At 44.0% G+C, this 13,057-nt stretch overlaps 1 protein-coding gene across 1 annotated transcript in view; it reads left to right on the top strand.

Annotated features, from left to right (window-relative positions):
• The window catches only part of MCF2L2 (MCF.2 cell line derived transforming sequence-like 2), a 508,793-nt gene that overhangs the window by 136,674 nt on the left and 359,062 nt on the right, over nucleotides 1–13,057 (top strand). Inside the window, exons 5-6 of the mRNA XM_044288562.1 lie at nucleotides 1,503–1,622; nucleotides 11,701–11,817. Coding sequence (XP_044144497.1) covers nucleotides 1,503–1,622; nucleotides 11,701–11,817 — 237 coding nt within the window. The remainder of the gene's footprint in view (nucleotides 1–1,502; nucleotides 1,623–11,700; nucleotides 11,818–13,057) is intronic.

Genomic DNA, 13,057 nt, shown 5'->3' with positions numbered 1-13,057 from the left:
GGATCCGCTCCGAACGCAAGTGTGAAAGTAGCCTAATAAGCACACGTGGGTTTCTGAGCCTTGGATTCTAACATTGTGGTGATTGACCTCCCACTGAGGTGAAAGGTACCCCATTGCTGAACACCAGCCTGTCAACCAATTCACCCTGCAAGTCCATGCAAAAGTTAGACGGTTAAAGGGAGTCTTTCAAGTACATATTGCCTATGCAAGTAAGCACAATGCCTGGAAGAGATAGTATAGACTGTCAAAGCGTTACCTTCCTTGTGTTAAATCATTGATGCCTTCTGCCAGGCCGAATATAACATTTTGGGGCATCCAAGGTTCACTGTTCTGCAGATAAAGCCCTCAGGCATCTGAATTCTATGCTGCCTGCACCTGTAAACTTGCGCCTGTGCCATGTGTTACTTCATGATTTCATGTGCGGCAGAGGACCTGGATCCTAGCCAGGACAGAAGGTGTATGCTGCTCAAGGGCACATGACGCAATGAATGGTACAGGTGTGAGATTACAGGGCCAGGAAGAGAAGAATTCAGGTGCTTGGCCCTGTCAATCAAATAAGAGAAGAAGGGGCTCATCTTCAGAGTGGCGGGGCTAGGTGTACAGAGAGGCTATGGCTCATCCTCAGTGCACTTAAGAGATATTTTGCATATTGAAATACATGTTATGTTTGGTGTAATGCAGCAACAGTTGTACATAAGAAAATTACCATTTTACCAGTCTATTCAGTCCCTTCCAGGCATTGGGCTTTCTTACATAGGCAATATGTTGATGACAGATTCCATTAAAAGGAGTTTTTGGAGATTTTGATACTGACTTCAATATCAGATTGTGGGGGTCAGACTCCTAGCACCCACACCGATCAGCTCTTTGAAGAGGCTGCAACACTCCGTTCATCGGTCACATGGTGAAAGAGCAGCTCAGTCCAATTCAAGTGAGCTGCAATACCAAGCACAGCCACTACCCAATGGGAGGCACTGTCCTCGGTAAGCTGCAAATAGACCGTGGCGTTCACAGGAAAGGCATAGCCTGCTCAAACAGCTGATCGGCGGGGCTGCCGCTAGTCGGACAACTGCCGATCTGATATAGATGACCTATCCTGTGAATAATTAATAATCCAATTACAGGATAACCCATTTAACCAGCACAGAGTATTAGACCAACTTAGATTTAAAAAAAGACGGGTTCAAGGGTGAACATTCACTTTATACCAATCCCCAAGCTCACCACATTTTAATAGTAATTGAATTCTTGATAGCCCCAGCTATCTCCATAGATGATGCATAGACCCTGGCCTTATATTGTCTTTCCCTCATATTTGCTGTATGCCGGTGTCAATATGTTATGATTGATAATTATTTAATATTCTATATGACAGTATTACCTATGTACAGTATGACAGTATTACCTATGTACAGTATGACAGTATTACCTATGTACAGTAAAGAAAATGACGTATACATTCCCATTTCATTATTAGTCACATCTGTTGTAATTCTCTTTAGGGAGCCTTCCCAGGGAATCTGCAGTTGGTTTTTGTTTTGCGCCCATCTCGCTTTATACAAAGGACTATTGCAGACATTGGAATTAAATTCTACAGAGATGACTTTAGAATGAAGGTACCGGTAAGCGTGTATTTTCATCTTGTGTTCACCTGCATGTACTCATGTGTATCAGCTTGTCTCATTTTGTTACATGTTCAAATGCAGTATACTAAGGGTAGGGCCAAACGTGGCAGATAGACTGCGGATTGTGCACACTGGAATTGCACGTGGAAAATCAACAGTGAATACAGTTGCCGCAATGCGGATGATGTTTTAAAAAAAATCACATCCACAGGCTGCAAAAGTTTCTGCAGTGGAATGTGCGCATATCTTGACCTGCAGTGCCGGTTTGAAATTGACTACATCTATGGATTTCTGCCACAGATTTCACCCTTTGTAATAGGATGGAGAAATCCAAAGCCAAATTCTTGTCAAGATCTGGACACAACTCTGCCACAGATATATCATTGATTTTTGGCACCAAAATATGTCTTGTTTGGACGCACCCTACAGACGTTTTTGCTCCATCCTATGTATATAATTTACGAGTCATGTAAGAAGTCATTGGTGGTGCTTATAGTGTAAAACCCAATCCACACATCTTCAATGGAATGGAAATGATAATGCACGATCAACAATATGGAATATTTCTTGGTATTTATAGACACAAGAGAAAAATATGGGGGGCAGCATACTCAATAAAACTTCACTTTTAATAGCGTATAGGAGATAAAAAACGCCCCCTACTAACGTACGACGAGTAAGACGTGTGTGCCCTTGACCTATTGAGGTGACGGGGCAAAAACAGTTACAATACAAACAAAAATGTATACGATGGACTGGACAAATACATATGTGGGAAAACCAGTAAGACGGTGTTGGTATGTGTAACTCACTGGCCCTACTGCCTCCCTACTTGTCCTAGTCAACCCTATAGAGTCTTTCCAAAGGACGGGGTCCAAAAAGCCCTGCAAGGGGTGGCCCAGACTGGAACTTTGTTCCTGTGTTGCAAGCCCTTGTGAGGCCCTAACACAAATTCCCGTCCAATAGAACAATACACATATAAAATAATGTAGAGATATTGACCCACCAAAAACCCACAAAAAAAGTGGGGGTTTTTTGGCGGGGGTATACTCAAGTGTCCCGACGCGTTTCTTCAATGGATGCCCCAGGATTCTTCAGGGGACATGGGGCAAAGGTGATGGTTATCCCTCCCGGCTGGTTGACCATAGATTTAGGAGATAGCGTGTGCATTAACTGCAGTCAGTATGTGGCTAGGTATGAGTCTAGGGGTAACTGCAAGAAATGAACAAACAAAAGTGAGTAAAGTAACTTGAATGAACCTCCATCAATCTTCCCATGTGGGTAGTGGAGGGAAATCACTTACTTGCTAATAGCTGCAGTCAGCGTATGGCTGTAAGTCCACCTCTAAGCAGGACCCAGGGTGGTGGTATCTGCAGTGGTGGGGTGACCGGCAGCAAGTGGGGCAGGACTGCCCCCTTATAAAGGGTCATGTAGGATGCCTCCTAATCGGCTTACAATTGCCGGTCAGATGCCTATTGATGACGTCATGGGAGGCATATAACTATTGCGGTCATGTGATCGGAGTAACCAAAATCACATGGCTGCGCATGCGCTCTAAACCTCTGCCCCATGCGTTTCATGAGGCTCGAGGTGGAACGCATGGCTGTATTTCCGCATCACGTGACCGCCGACGTCAGAGACAATCGCGTCATGACGACGGCCATGTGATCGGAATGACTTACCAGCCGCGCTTGCGCAAGGATGCCCCAGGCAACTGAAGTGGCCAAACACCCGGTCTGAGTGCTTGACAATTTAGTAGAGCTTCACTTTGGGGCACAATTTGAGTCATGCAGAACCGCTCATCCGGTCTGCATGACCATATAGCTGGACCGCCCCCTATTAAGGGTGTATTAATTGGGAGGATTTGGCTCCAGTATGGATTTAGAAATAGAATGGGGAGAGGGTACATAAAGGGGGAGCAGACAACTTGGCTCATTGGTTTGGTGGGACCATAACCCCCTTATCCCTCTCGTATATTCTCATGAGACATGGCAGTGTGTGCCCATTATCCCACAAAGGACCAAAAATAAACAGGGGTTAAATGACAGAGACTCCAATCCCAGGATTTAGGCAGAAACCCTAGCGATCATAAGAAGCAGCTGTAGTTTAGTTGCTCATTGAGACCGTGAGGGGCGACTGTGTTTAGGGTGAACGTCCACCAACATTCTCTTTGTAGAATGTGTCTATTCCAGTCGCCCCCCCCCCCCCCCCCCCCCCCCCCCCCCGTACGGGTTTGAGAACACGCTCAATGGCCATAAAGCTGATGGCCGAAGGTTGTCCGTCATGTGACAGCTGTACATGGCGCGCTATGGGGGTATCCCTGTTGTTTCGGATGTCACCGTAGTGTGCTTGCGCAGTTCCCTGAAAGTTTTGCCAATGTAACGTAGCCCGCAAATACACGTTATCAGGTAAATCACACCCGCCGAGCGGCAGATGATGAAACCTCTCACATGGTAAACAGTGTTGTTTGGTTCTCCAGTGAAGGTCTTACCCTGTGACAGGCAGCCACAGAAGCTACAATGTCCACATCTGTGGCATCCTGTCACAGGTGTATCCAGCCACGCCCGTGGCTTCACTGGAGGTGCAAAATGGCTGTGCACCAGCCTATCCCTTAGGTTATTCCCTCTTCTAAAGGTGAGGGAAACAGTCAGGTCTGGGTCCATCAGCAAGGTGTCCCAGTGCCGTGCCAAGATCTTCTTTACTTGGGAAGCTGCAGCATCGAAAGTGCCTATTACCCGGACAGTACCTTGAGATTCACACACCCTGCTAGTCGTGGGGTGGAGTAACTCTGTTCGAGTGCGTATTTTAGCTTTCTCGTAGGCCAGTCTGAGTCCTATCCGGATACCCCCTTTCCTGAAACCTAGACCTCGGTCTCTAGCCTGGTGCTTGAAATCACTGAGTTCTGAGCAGTTACGTTTTAATCTCAAGTACTGTCCGGTTGGAATCCCTCTCATAAGAGGGACAGGATGGCAGCTGTCCCACCTAAGGAGGGAGTTGGTAGAAGTAGGCTTCCGGTAGATAGACGTGCTCAGGCCGCCCTTGTCATCCCTACAGATAACCACATCCAGGAAAGGCAGGCGATCTTTAACAATTACGGAGGTAAATCTTAAATTGAAGCTGTTCACATTCAATTCTGAAATGAGTCTATCGAAATCGCTCTCTGAACCGCTCCATAACAGAAAGATATCGTCAATGTAGCGTGACCAGAAAGCGATGTATTCGATAAACCAAGGTGATGGATCCCCAAACACCACAGACTCCTCCCACCAGCCCAGGAGCAAGTTGGCATACGAAGGGGCACAGGAACTGCCCATGGCAGTGCCCCTGAGCTGGTGGTATATGCGACCGTCAAATAAGGAAGGGTTTACCAGTATAATTCATTGCGGGGGCCTACTGTGCGGCCACATGCAATTATTACTTGATTCCATTTGAAAATCTATAAATCTGCGATAAAACACATTTATTTTCAGTGGTAGGTATTTTCACTGCTGCCTAAGCTGCTGCCTTAGGCTCCATTCACACGTCCGCAATTTTGGTCCACATCCGTTCCGCAATTGTGCGAACCCATTCATTCTCTATGGGGACAGAATGGATGCGGACAGCACACAGTGTGCTGTCCGCATCTGCATTTACAGAGCATGCCGCTGACCTTCTGGTCTGCGGCTCTGGAATAAAATAGAGCATGTCCTATTCTTGTCTTCAAACTACGTGTGAATGGACCCCATTTTTTTTTTCCGTTTACGTTCTGTTTTTTGCGTTCCATATATGGTCAATATATGGAACCATTCATTCCAATGGGTCCGCAAAAAAACGGTATGCATTCCGTATCCGTATTTCCGTTCCATTCAAAAATACTGAGACTCGGATGTACAACGGTTGTTTGCATGAGGCCTTTAGACTGGTCTGTCCCGGAGACCCTAACAGGATTCACCTGACTGGCTCTCGCCTTGTACTACTCCCCATGTGAGCTAGGAAGACATGTTCACACTGTGACAAGAGAGGATAGAGGATGTGCCTAGAAGTCATCTAGAAGCTAGTAGCTGGTATAGATTTGAGTTTTGGGTTCACAGACTGCTGGAAGATGCACATAATTTCTTAAGAGGCCTGTGCTTCTTAACAAATTTGGCCTTTTGTGCCAATGGACTTCAACTGGCAGATTAAACACCATTATTATTATATCTGTCCCAAAGATGTTTTGTCAGCTTAACTAACTAAAGGGCAACAGCTACATAGGAGGTTGTATTTTCTCTCTGTTTTGGCGGCTCGGATGCGGACCCATTCACTCTGCTTGGCGGACAAGAATAGGCAGTTATAATAAAGGCTGTCCGTGCTGTCCCGCAAATTGTGGACTGTGCACGGACGCCATCTGTGTTTTGTGGATCCGCGATTTGCAGACCACAAAACGCACAACGGTCGTGTGCATGCAGCCTTTGGCCTCATCCACACGACCGTACCATTTTTTGCAGTCCGCAAACCGCAGATCCGCCAAAAACGGAAACCGCCCGCGTGTGCCTTCTGCAATTTGCGGAACAGGCGGACCATTGTAGAAATGCCTATACTTGTCCGCAAAACGGACAAGAATAGCACATGCTATATTTTTTTTGCGGGACCATGGAACGGAGCAATGGATGCGGACAGCACACAGAGTGCTGTCCGCATCTTTTGCGGCCCCATTGAAGTGAATGGGTCCACACCTATGGCTCGGATGCGGACCACAAAAAAGGTCGTGTGCATGAGGCCTTTGGCCTCATGCACACAACCGTTCTGTTTTTTTTGCGGTCCGCAATCAACGGAAGCCGCCCGTGTGTCTGCAAAAACAGCGGCTCAGATGCGGACCCAAACAACGGTCCTGTGCATGAGGCCTTTCTATGTGGATTTCCTCTGGATACTCCAATTTCCTCAAAAACTCCAAATAAGGCTACATGCACACAGCAGTGTTTTTTTGCGGCCTCAGTTCCGGTTTTTTTTGCGGATTGGATGGTTTCCCATTCATTTCTATGGATCTGTAAAAAAATGCGGTGGACTCATCCATTTCTTGTCCGCGTCCGCTGTCCGTGTTTCCTGTCCGCAAAAAAGTATTGCATGTCCTATTCTTGTCCGCAATAAACGTTCTGTGGACCCATTGAAGTCAATGGGTCTGCAAAAAAATGCGGATGACCAACGGAAGCCATCCGTATGTCATCCGCGGACCGCCTAAAAAAAATTTAAAAACACGGAAATACAACCTACAAAATTTGCGGACAAACGGAACGGATGTAAAAAAAACAGGAACACGGATCCGCTATTTGCGGACCAAAAAAAACTGTCGTGTGCATGTAGCCTAATACTGATAGGTGAATTGGGGTATACCCTCTCAGCATTACTGACTAAGGCTACATGCACACGACCGTATGTGTTTTGCGGTCCGCAAAAAAAATGGATGACGTTCTATATGGCATCGTTTTTTTTTTTTTTGCGGATCCATTGTAATAATGCCTATCCTTGTCTGCAAACTAGAAAAAAATAGGACATGCACAATTTTTTTTTCCGGGGCAACGGAACGGACATACTGATGCGGACAGCACACGGTGTGCTGTCTGCGTTTTTTGCGGACCCATTGAAATTAATGGGTTCGCATCCTAACCGCAAAAAATAAATAAATGAATGGACATGGAAACCAAATACGTTTGTGTGCATGTAGCCTAACTTTCAGATGTCCAGGGATTATGTTCAGCTTTCTATGCAAAAGGAAGAGAAGATAAATTTGTCCCTTGTGTTTAGTCTTTGCCTGAAGAACATCTGACTGATTTATATTATGCTCGCCGGCCTCCTGTACATTTTTTTTCTGATTTCCATGATGAAGAGATTTAAATATAAAAATAAAACATAGAGATGAGTGTTATCAATTGTTCACATTCTTTCCTCTCCACAGTATTATCAGAATAAAAATATACTCTTCTAAATGAGCTGAACACCAGCAATAACCATTTTACATAACTTTCATTTGTGAGCCTTGCATTTCCTAACCATTCAGCTACTGTACAATAGTCACCGCTCCTTGTTCTTTCACTTCCCTCAACACCCCAGACTTTGAACTGAAATCTACTCAGAATGGTGGTACAATCTGAAATTCCAGCCTTGAGCAACAACAGAGCATGTTCTGAGCCTGGGGCAGAGACATACAGTTGCAAGAAAAAGTATGTGAACCCTTTGGAATGATATGGATTTCTGCATAAATTAGTCATAAAATGTGATCTAAGTCACAACAATAGACAATCACAGTCTGCTTAAACTAATAACACACAAATAATTAAATGTTGTTTTTATTGAACAAACCATGTAAACATTCACAGTGCAGGTGGAAAAAGTATGTGAACCCCTAGACTAATGACATCTCCAAGAGCTAATTGGAGTAAGGTGTCAGCCAACTGGAGTCCAATCAATGAGATGAGATTGGAGGTGTTGGTTACAGCTGCCCTGCCCTATAAAAAACACACACCAGTTCTGGGTTTGCTTTTCACAAGAAGCATTGCGTGATGTGAATGATGCCTCACACAAAAAAGCTCTCAGAAGACCTACGATTAAGAATTGTTGACTTGCATAAAGCTGGAAAGGGTTATAAAAGTATCTCCAAAAGCCTTGCTGTTCATCAGTCCACGGTAAGACAAATTGTCTATAAATGGAGAAAGTTCAGCACTGCTGCTACTCTCCCTAGGAGTGGCCGTCCTGTAAAGATGACTGCAAGAGCACAGCGCAGTCTACTCAATAAAGGTGAAGAAGAATCCTAGAGTGTCAGGTAAAGATTTACAAAAGTCTCTGGCATATGCTAACATCCCTGTTAGCGAATCTACGATACGTAAAACACTAAACAAGAATGGATTTCATGGGAGGATACCACAGAGGAAGCCACTGCTGTCCAAAGAAAACATTGCTGCACGTTTACAGTTTGCACAAGAGCACCTGGATGTTCCACAGCAGTACTGGCAAAATATTCTGTGGACAGTTGAAACCAAAGTTGAGTTGTTTGGAAGAAACACACAACAGTATGGGCCAGATTTATCATTAGCTCAGGTCAGAATAATGGAGTGAAAAAGTTCCCCCAAAAAGTCCCAAACGCTAAAACTGCCAGTTTTCTGAAAGTGGGCGTGTTTTCTTATGTAAATTAATCTCTAGACAGATTTACTATTGGGACTATTTAAAAAGTCGCAAAAAAGTCGCAATTTCACTCCAGTGAGGACCATGCTTATCTTATGAGACTTTTTAATAGAACATGCAACTTTTTCATAAAAACGTGCAACTTTTTCGGAAAGATGTGCGACTTTTGTAAAGCTGCTTACTGATGGATAAACTGCTATCGTCAAACCACATTTATTATAGTCTTAAAGGGCCGATCATAAATCTGACTTGGCTAAAACTGACTTTAGCCATATGTTAAAGTGGAGTGAGCTGTCAGAGTCATGATAAATCTGGCCCTATGTGTGGAGAAAAAGAGGCACAGCACACTAACATCAAAACCTCATGCCAACTGTGAAGTATGGTGGTGGGGGCATCATGGTTTGGGGCTGCTTTGCTGCGTCAGGGCCTGGACGGATTGCTATCATCGAAGGAAAAATGAATTCCCAAGTTTATCAAGACATTTTGCAGGAGAACTTAAGGCCATCTGTCCACCAGCTGAAGCTCAACAGAAGATGGGTGTTGTAACAGGACAACTACCCAAAGCATACAGTAGAAGTAAATCAACAACAGAATGGCTTAAACAGAAGAAAATACGCCTTCTGGAGTGGTCCAGTCAGAGTCCTGACCTCAACCCAATTGAGATGCTGTGGCATGACCTCAAGAAAGCAATTCACACCAGACATACCAAGAATATTGCTGAACTGAAACAGTTCTGTAAAGAGGAATGGTCAAGAATTACTCCTGACCGTTGTGCACGTCTGATCTGCAACTACAGGAAACGTTTGGTTGAAGTTATTGCTGCCAAAGGAGGTCCAACCAGTTATTAAATCCAAGGGTTCACATACTTTTTCCACCTGCACTGTGAATGTTTACATGGTGTGTTCGATAAAAACATGGTAACATTTAATTCTTTGTGTGCTATTAGTTTAAGCAGACTGTGATTGTCTATTGTTGTGACTTAGATGAAGATCAGAACACATTTTATGACCAATTTGTGCAGAAATCCATATCATTCCAAAGGGTTCACATACTTTTTCTTGCAACTGTAAATTGGCACCTGGAGCAGAATAACTAAATAAGGCATTAAACTGGGGGTAGAGGCAATAAATAATGTATGCTAACTGAGGTGTACTATAGGAGATACTTGCAGGTAGAGACAGTAATGGGGCACCTGGGGCAGAGAAACTTAGAGGCCAACTGTACCTGGCACATGGACACTAACAGACAATGGAGAAATTCCGATCGTACAGTGTATACAAGACATGATTAGGTCCTTCTGTTCATGAGAGGGTACTCACAATACTGCATTAAGATAAGTGCCTCTATATTAGGTCCAGCAAATGTGAAGCTTCTAGATGGGGTGCAGGGTGTGTGAGCATGCACCATTGACATGGCTGGGAAGATTCAAATACCCACCTCTCCCTTTCCTGTACCTCTCTGTGCTCCAAGGTGCCACCACTGTGCTTGGGAGTAAAGGAAGCGCAGGAATGGGCATTGGTGAATACGTTTGGCTGCCTGCGTAATTTAGGAGAATTGGCAAGTATGTTCCATGAGCACAAACTGGCATGGACTGTCTGGCTAGGAGTTAGGAGGGGTGGGGCTGTGATATCACGGGCAGTAACAACTTGAAGAGGTTGCTGCTGTTTCTGCACATCTGCTTGGGAGTGGAGAGAGGTGAGAAATGGGCTGAGGTGTATACGTGGTCCACCTGGGAAATTTGCCATCCTTTCCAAGAGTTGGCAAATATTCTCCATGTGGACAAACTACTAGGGACTTTATGGCTGGGAGTGTAGCGCAGTGGTGGCTGTGATAGCATGTGATAGCATGGAGCAGTAACAACCTAAAGAGGTTGCTGCTGGTTTTTTCTATAGTGCAGGTCCCGAAGAAAGGAGGAGGGAGCATTGTACTGTGTGCAGGAGAAAGACAGTGGGGGGAACAGCAGGTCTGTAGGTCTGTCCTAGTTTGGATTTGGACCACGCTCAGCCAGTTGAATGCCTCTGCACTAGAGAGTCAACCTGATGGTATTGAGACTTATGGGACGATCTTCCATTAGACTTCCTACAGAAGGAAACACTAATAGGGTCATTTATCAAACTGGTGTAAAGTAGAACTGGCTTAGTTGCCCATAGCAACCTAATCAGATTCCACCATTCATTTTTGACTAATTTGGAAAATGAAAGGTGGAATCTGATTGGTTGCTATGGGCAACTAAGCCAGTTCTAATTTACACCAGTTTGATAAATGAACCCATAATTTTCTGTGTTTCCAATTAGATGAAGCAAATTTGGCAAAATAAACGGGAGACAAGGCGCTCATAGGGTAGTACATTTTGGGTATTAGATTTAGAGAGAGTGCTGTGTCAGTAGTTACACTCACCTTCTGGTGTTGTGCCTGTATCAGCACAACACTTGCAAAGGCGGGGGGGGAATAAGGGTTCAATCAGGAGGAGGTATGCTGCCGGTATCTTCTCAATCCTTGGAGTTGCCAGCACTCCAAAGGAGTGATGTAGAATACTGTAAAAGAACCGAAACACGTTGTCACCTGAACGAATAAATCATTTTAAAAAAAGACGTCACTCGCAATTGTGGTTTTGCGCCAAGAGGTATCACATTGTGTACAAGCTAGTACACAGTTCTTTTACAGTATTCCAATTAGATGAAGGTATTGTTTTATAGGCATTCTTGGTTCATCGGCTAGCATTGTTGCCATGCAGTCCTGAGATAGTTCCAATCAGGGGACAACATCTGCACTCAGTCTGTACCACCAAATTAAGGTTTTCATCTCCAAGATTTCTGTATATATGTGTCTCTCATTTGTTGATTGCCCACAAACATACATGCAATGTGTTTCCAAAATTAATTTGCATGAATTCTTAGAATAATTCTAATTGTAAAGTGTTTCCCCTGTTTGAAAATTACAGATAATTATGATAAATTCTGTTTCGGATCTTCATGGATACATTGAAAAAAGTCAGTTAACTAATGAACTGGGAGGTACATTGGAATATAGCCATGGACAATGGATACAGCACAGAACGGTAAGTAATAACTATTCAAGGCGTTTGTTGGCTATAATTTTGTCCAAACTCAATGTTCATTAGAACATTTCAGCAATAAATCACATATTCAATAGTTTAACAAGGACTTATATGCAGTGATTTCTTTTTACTAATATAAAGTTTTCCTTCACAGTTGTCATAGCTTTCTTATATAAAGGTAATCATTGTTAAAGGGGTTATCTGGAATTTTAAAATTGGTGACCTGTCTTCAGGATAGACCATCAATAGTAGATCAATGTGGGTCCAACTTTCAGCACCCCTGCTGATCAGCTGTCTGAAGAGCAGCTGTGCAGGGCCGTGCAGCTGAAATGGAACAAAGCACAGCCGCCGCTACATTGGTGCTTGAAAGTATGTGACCATTTAGGCTTAGATAATTTGAACGTAAAATTAGAGTCAGGTGCTTTCAATCAAAGAGATGACAATCAGGTGTGAGAGGCTATGTCACCAGGATCAACTCTATTAAACCAGACACACTGCCTGGTAGGGCTCATCATGCTGATTAAAATTGTACCTTTCTTTTATCTGTATGTTAAACAGCTCCAGAGAACTCATTGTTTTTATCCACATGCAAATTAGCGGTTCGAGCACTATGAGGCGGGGCTGAATCGTCTGAGCACTGCTATGTAACACCCCCTGTGCGCTGCACATGCCCCCCTCCCCTTGATTGACAGGGCTAGACATCAGTGAAAAATATGAAAAGTTGAACCGGCACTCCAAACTATTGGAAATCACGTGGAAAAGTAAAATTTATTATAACTACATCAACATGCATACATCAGATAAAATGAATAAAATGTATAAAAAGAAAATATGGATATATCTAGGACCAAGCTTTTACATTAATACAAAAAAACGTCGCCTCCAAGGCTCGCTATATCAAGGAAGCTGTATCTGTAGCCTCCCAATAGGGATGACTCTTTGGAGCACAGCTAATGTGGTAGAGCGAAATCTGCCCTGGACGGTGTGCACACAGCTGTATTTCAGATTGTAATAATCATTAGTAGATGGCCTATGATATAGACACATACAGATTCTATGCAACGTATAGCAAATTCATGCAGGACCTTAGGTGTTAAACCACTGTGCGTATGTAACTATATGGCTCCACATTAAACAATGTTCAGACTGTCCATCTGTTTCGACTCTCTCAGGAGTCTGAGCACACCATACATATGGTTCCGACCGTGCTGTGAATGTAGTCAGCCCAAATGTGTAGGGC

Source organism: Bufo gargarizans, chromosome 4 (assembly GCF_014858855.1).
Source record: "Bufo gargarizans isolate SCDJY-AF-19 chromosome 4, ASM1485885v1, whole genome shotgun sequence".
NCBI lineage: Eukaryota > Metazoa > Chordata > Amphibia > Anura > Bufonidae > Bufo > Bufo gargarizans.
Note: the sequence above shows the minus strand (reverse complement) of the source record. Positions and strands in the feature narration are given on the sequence as shown.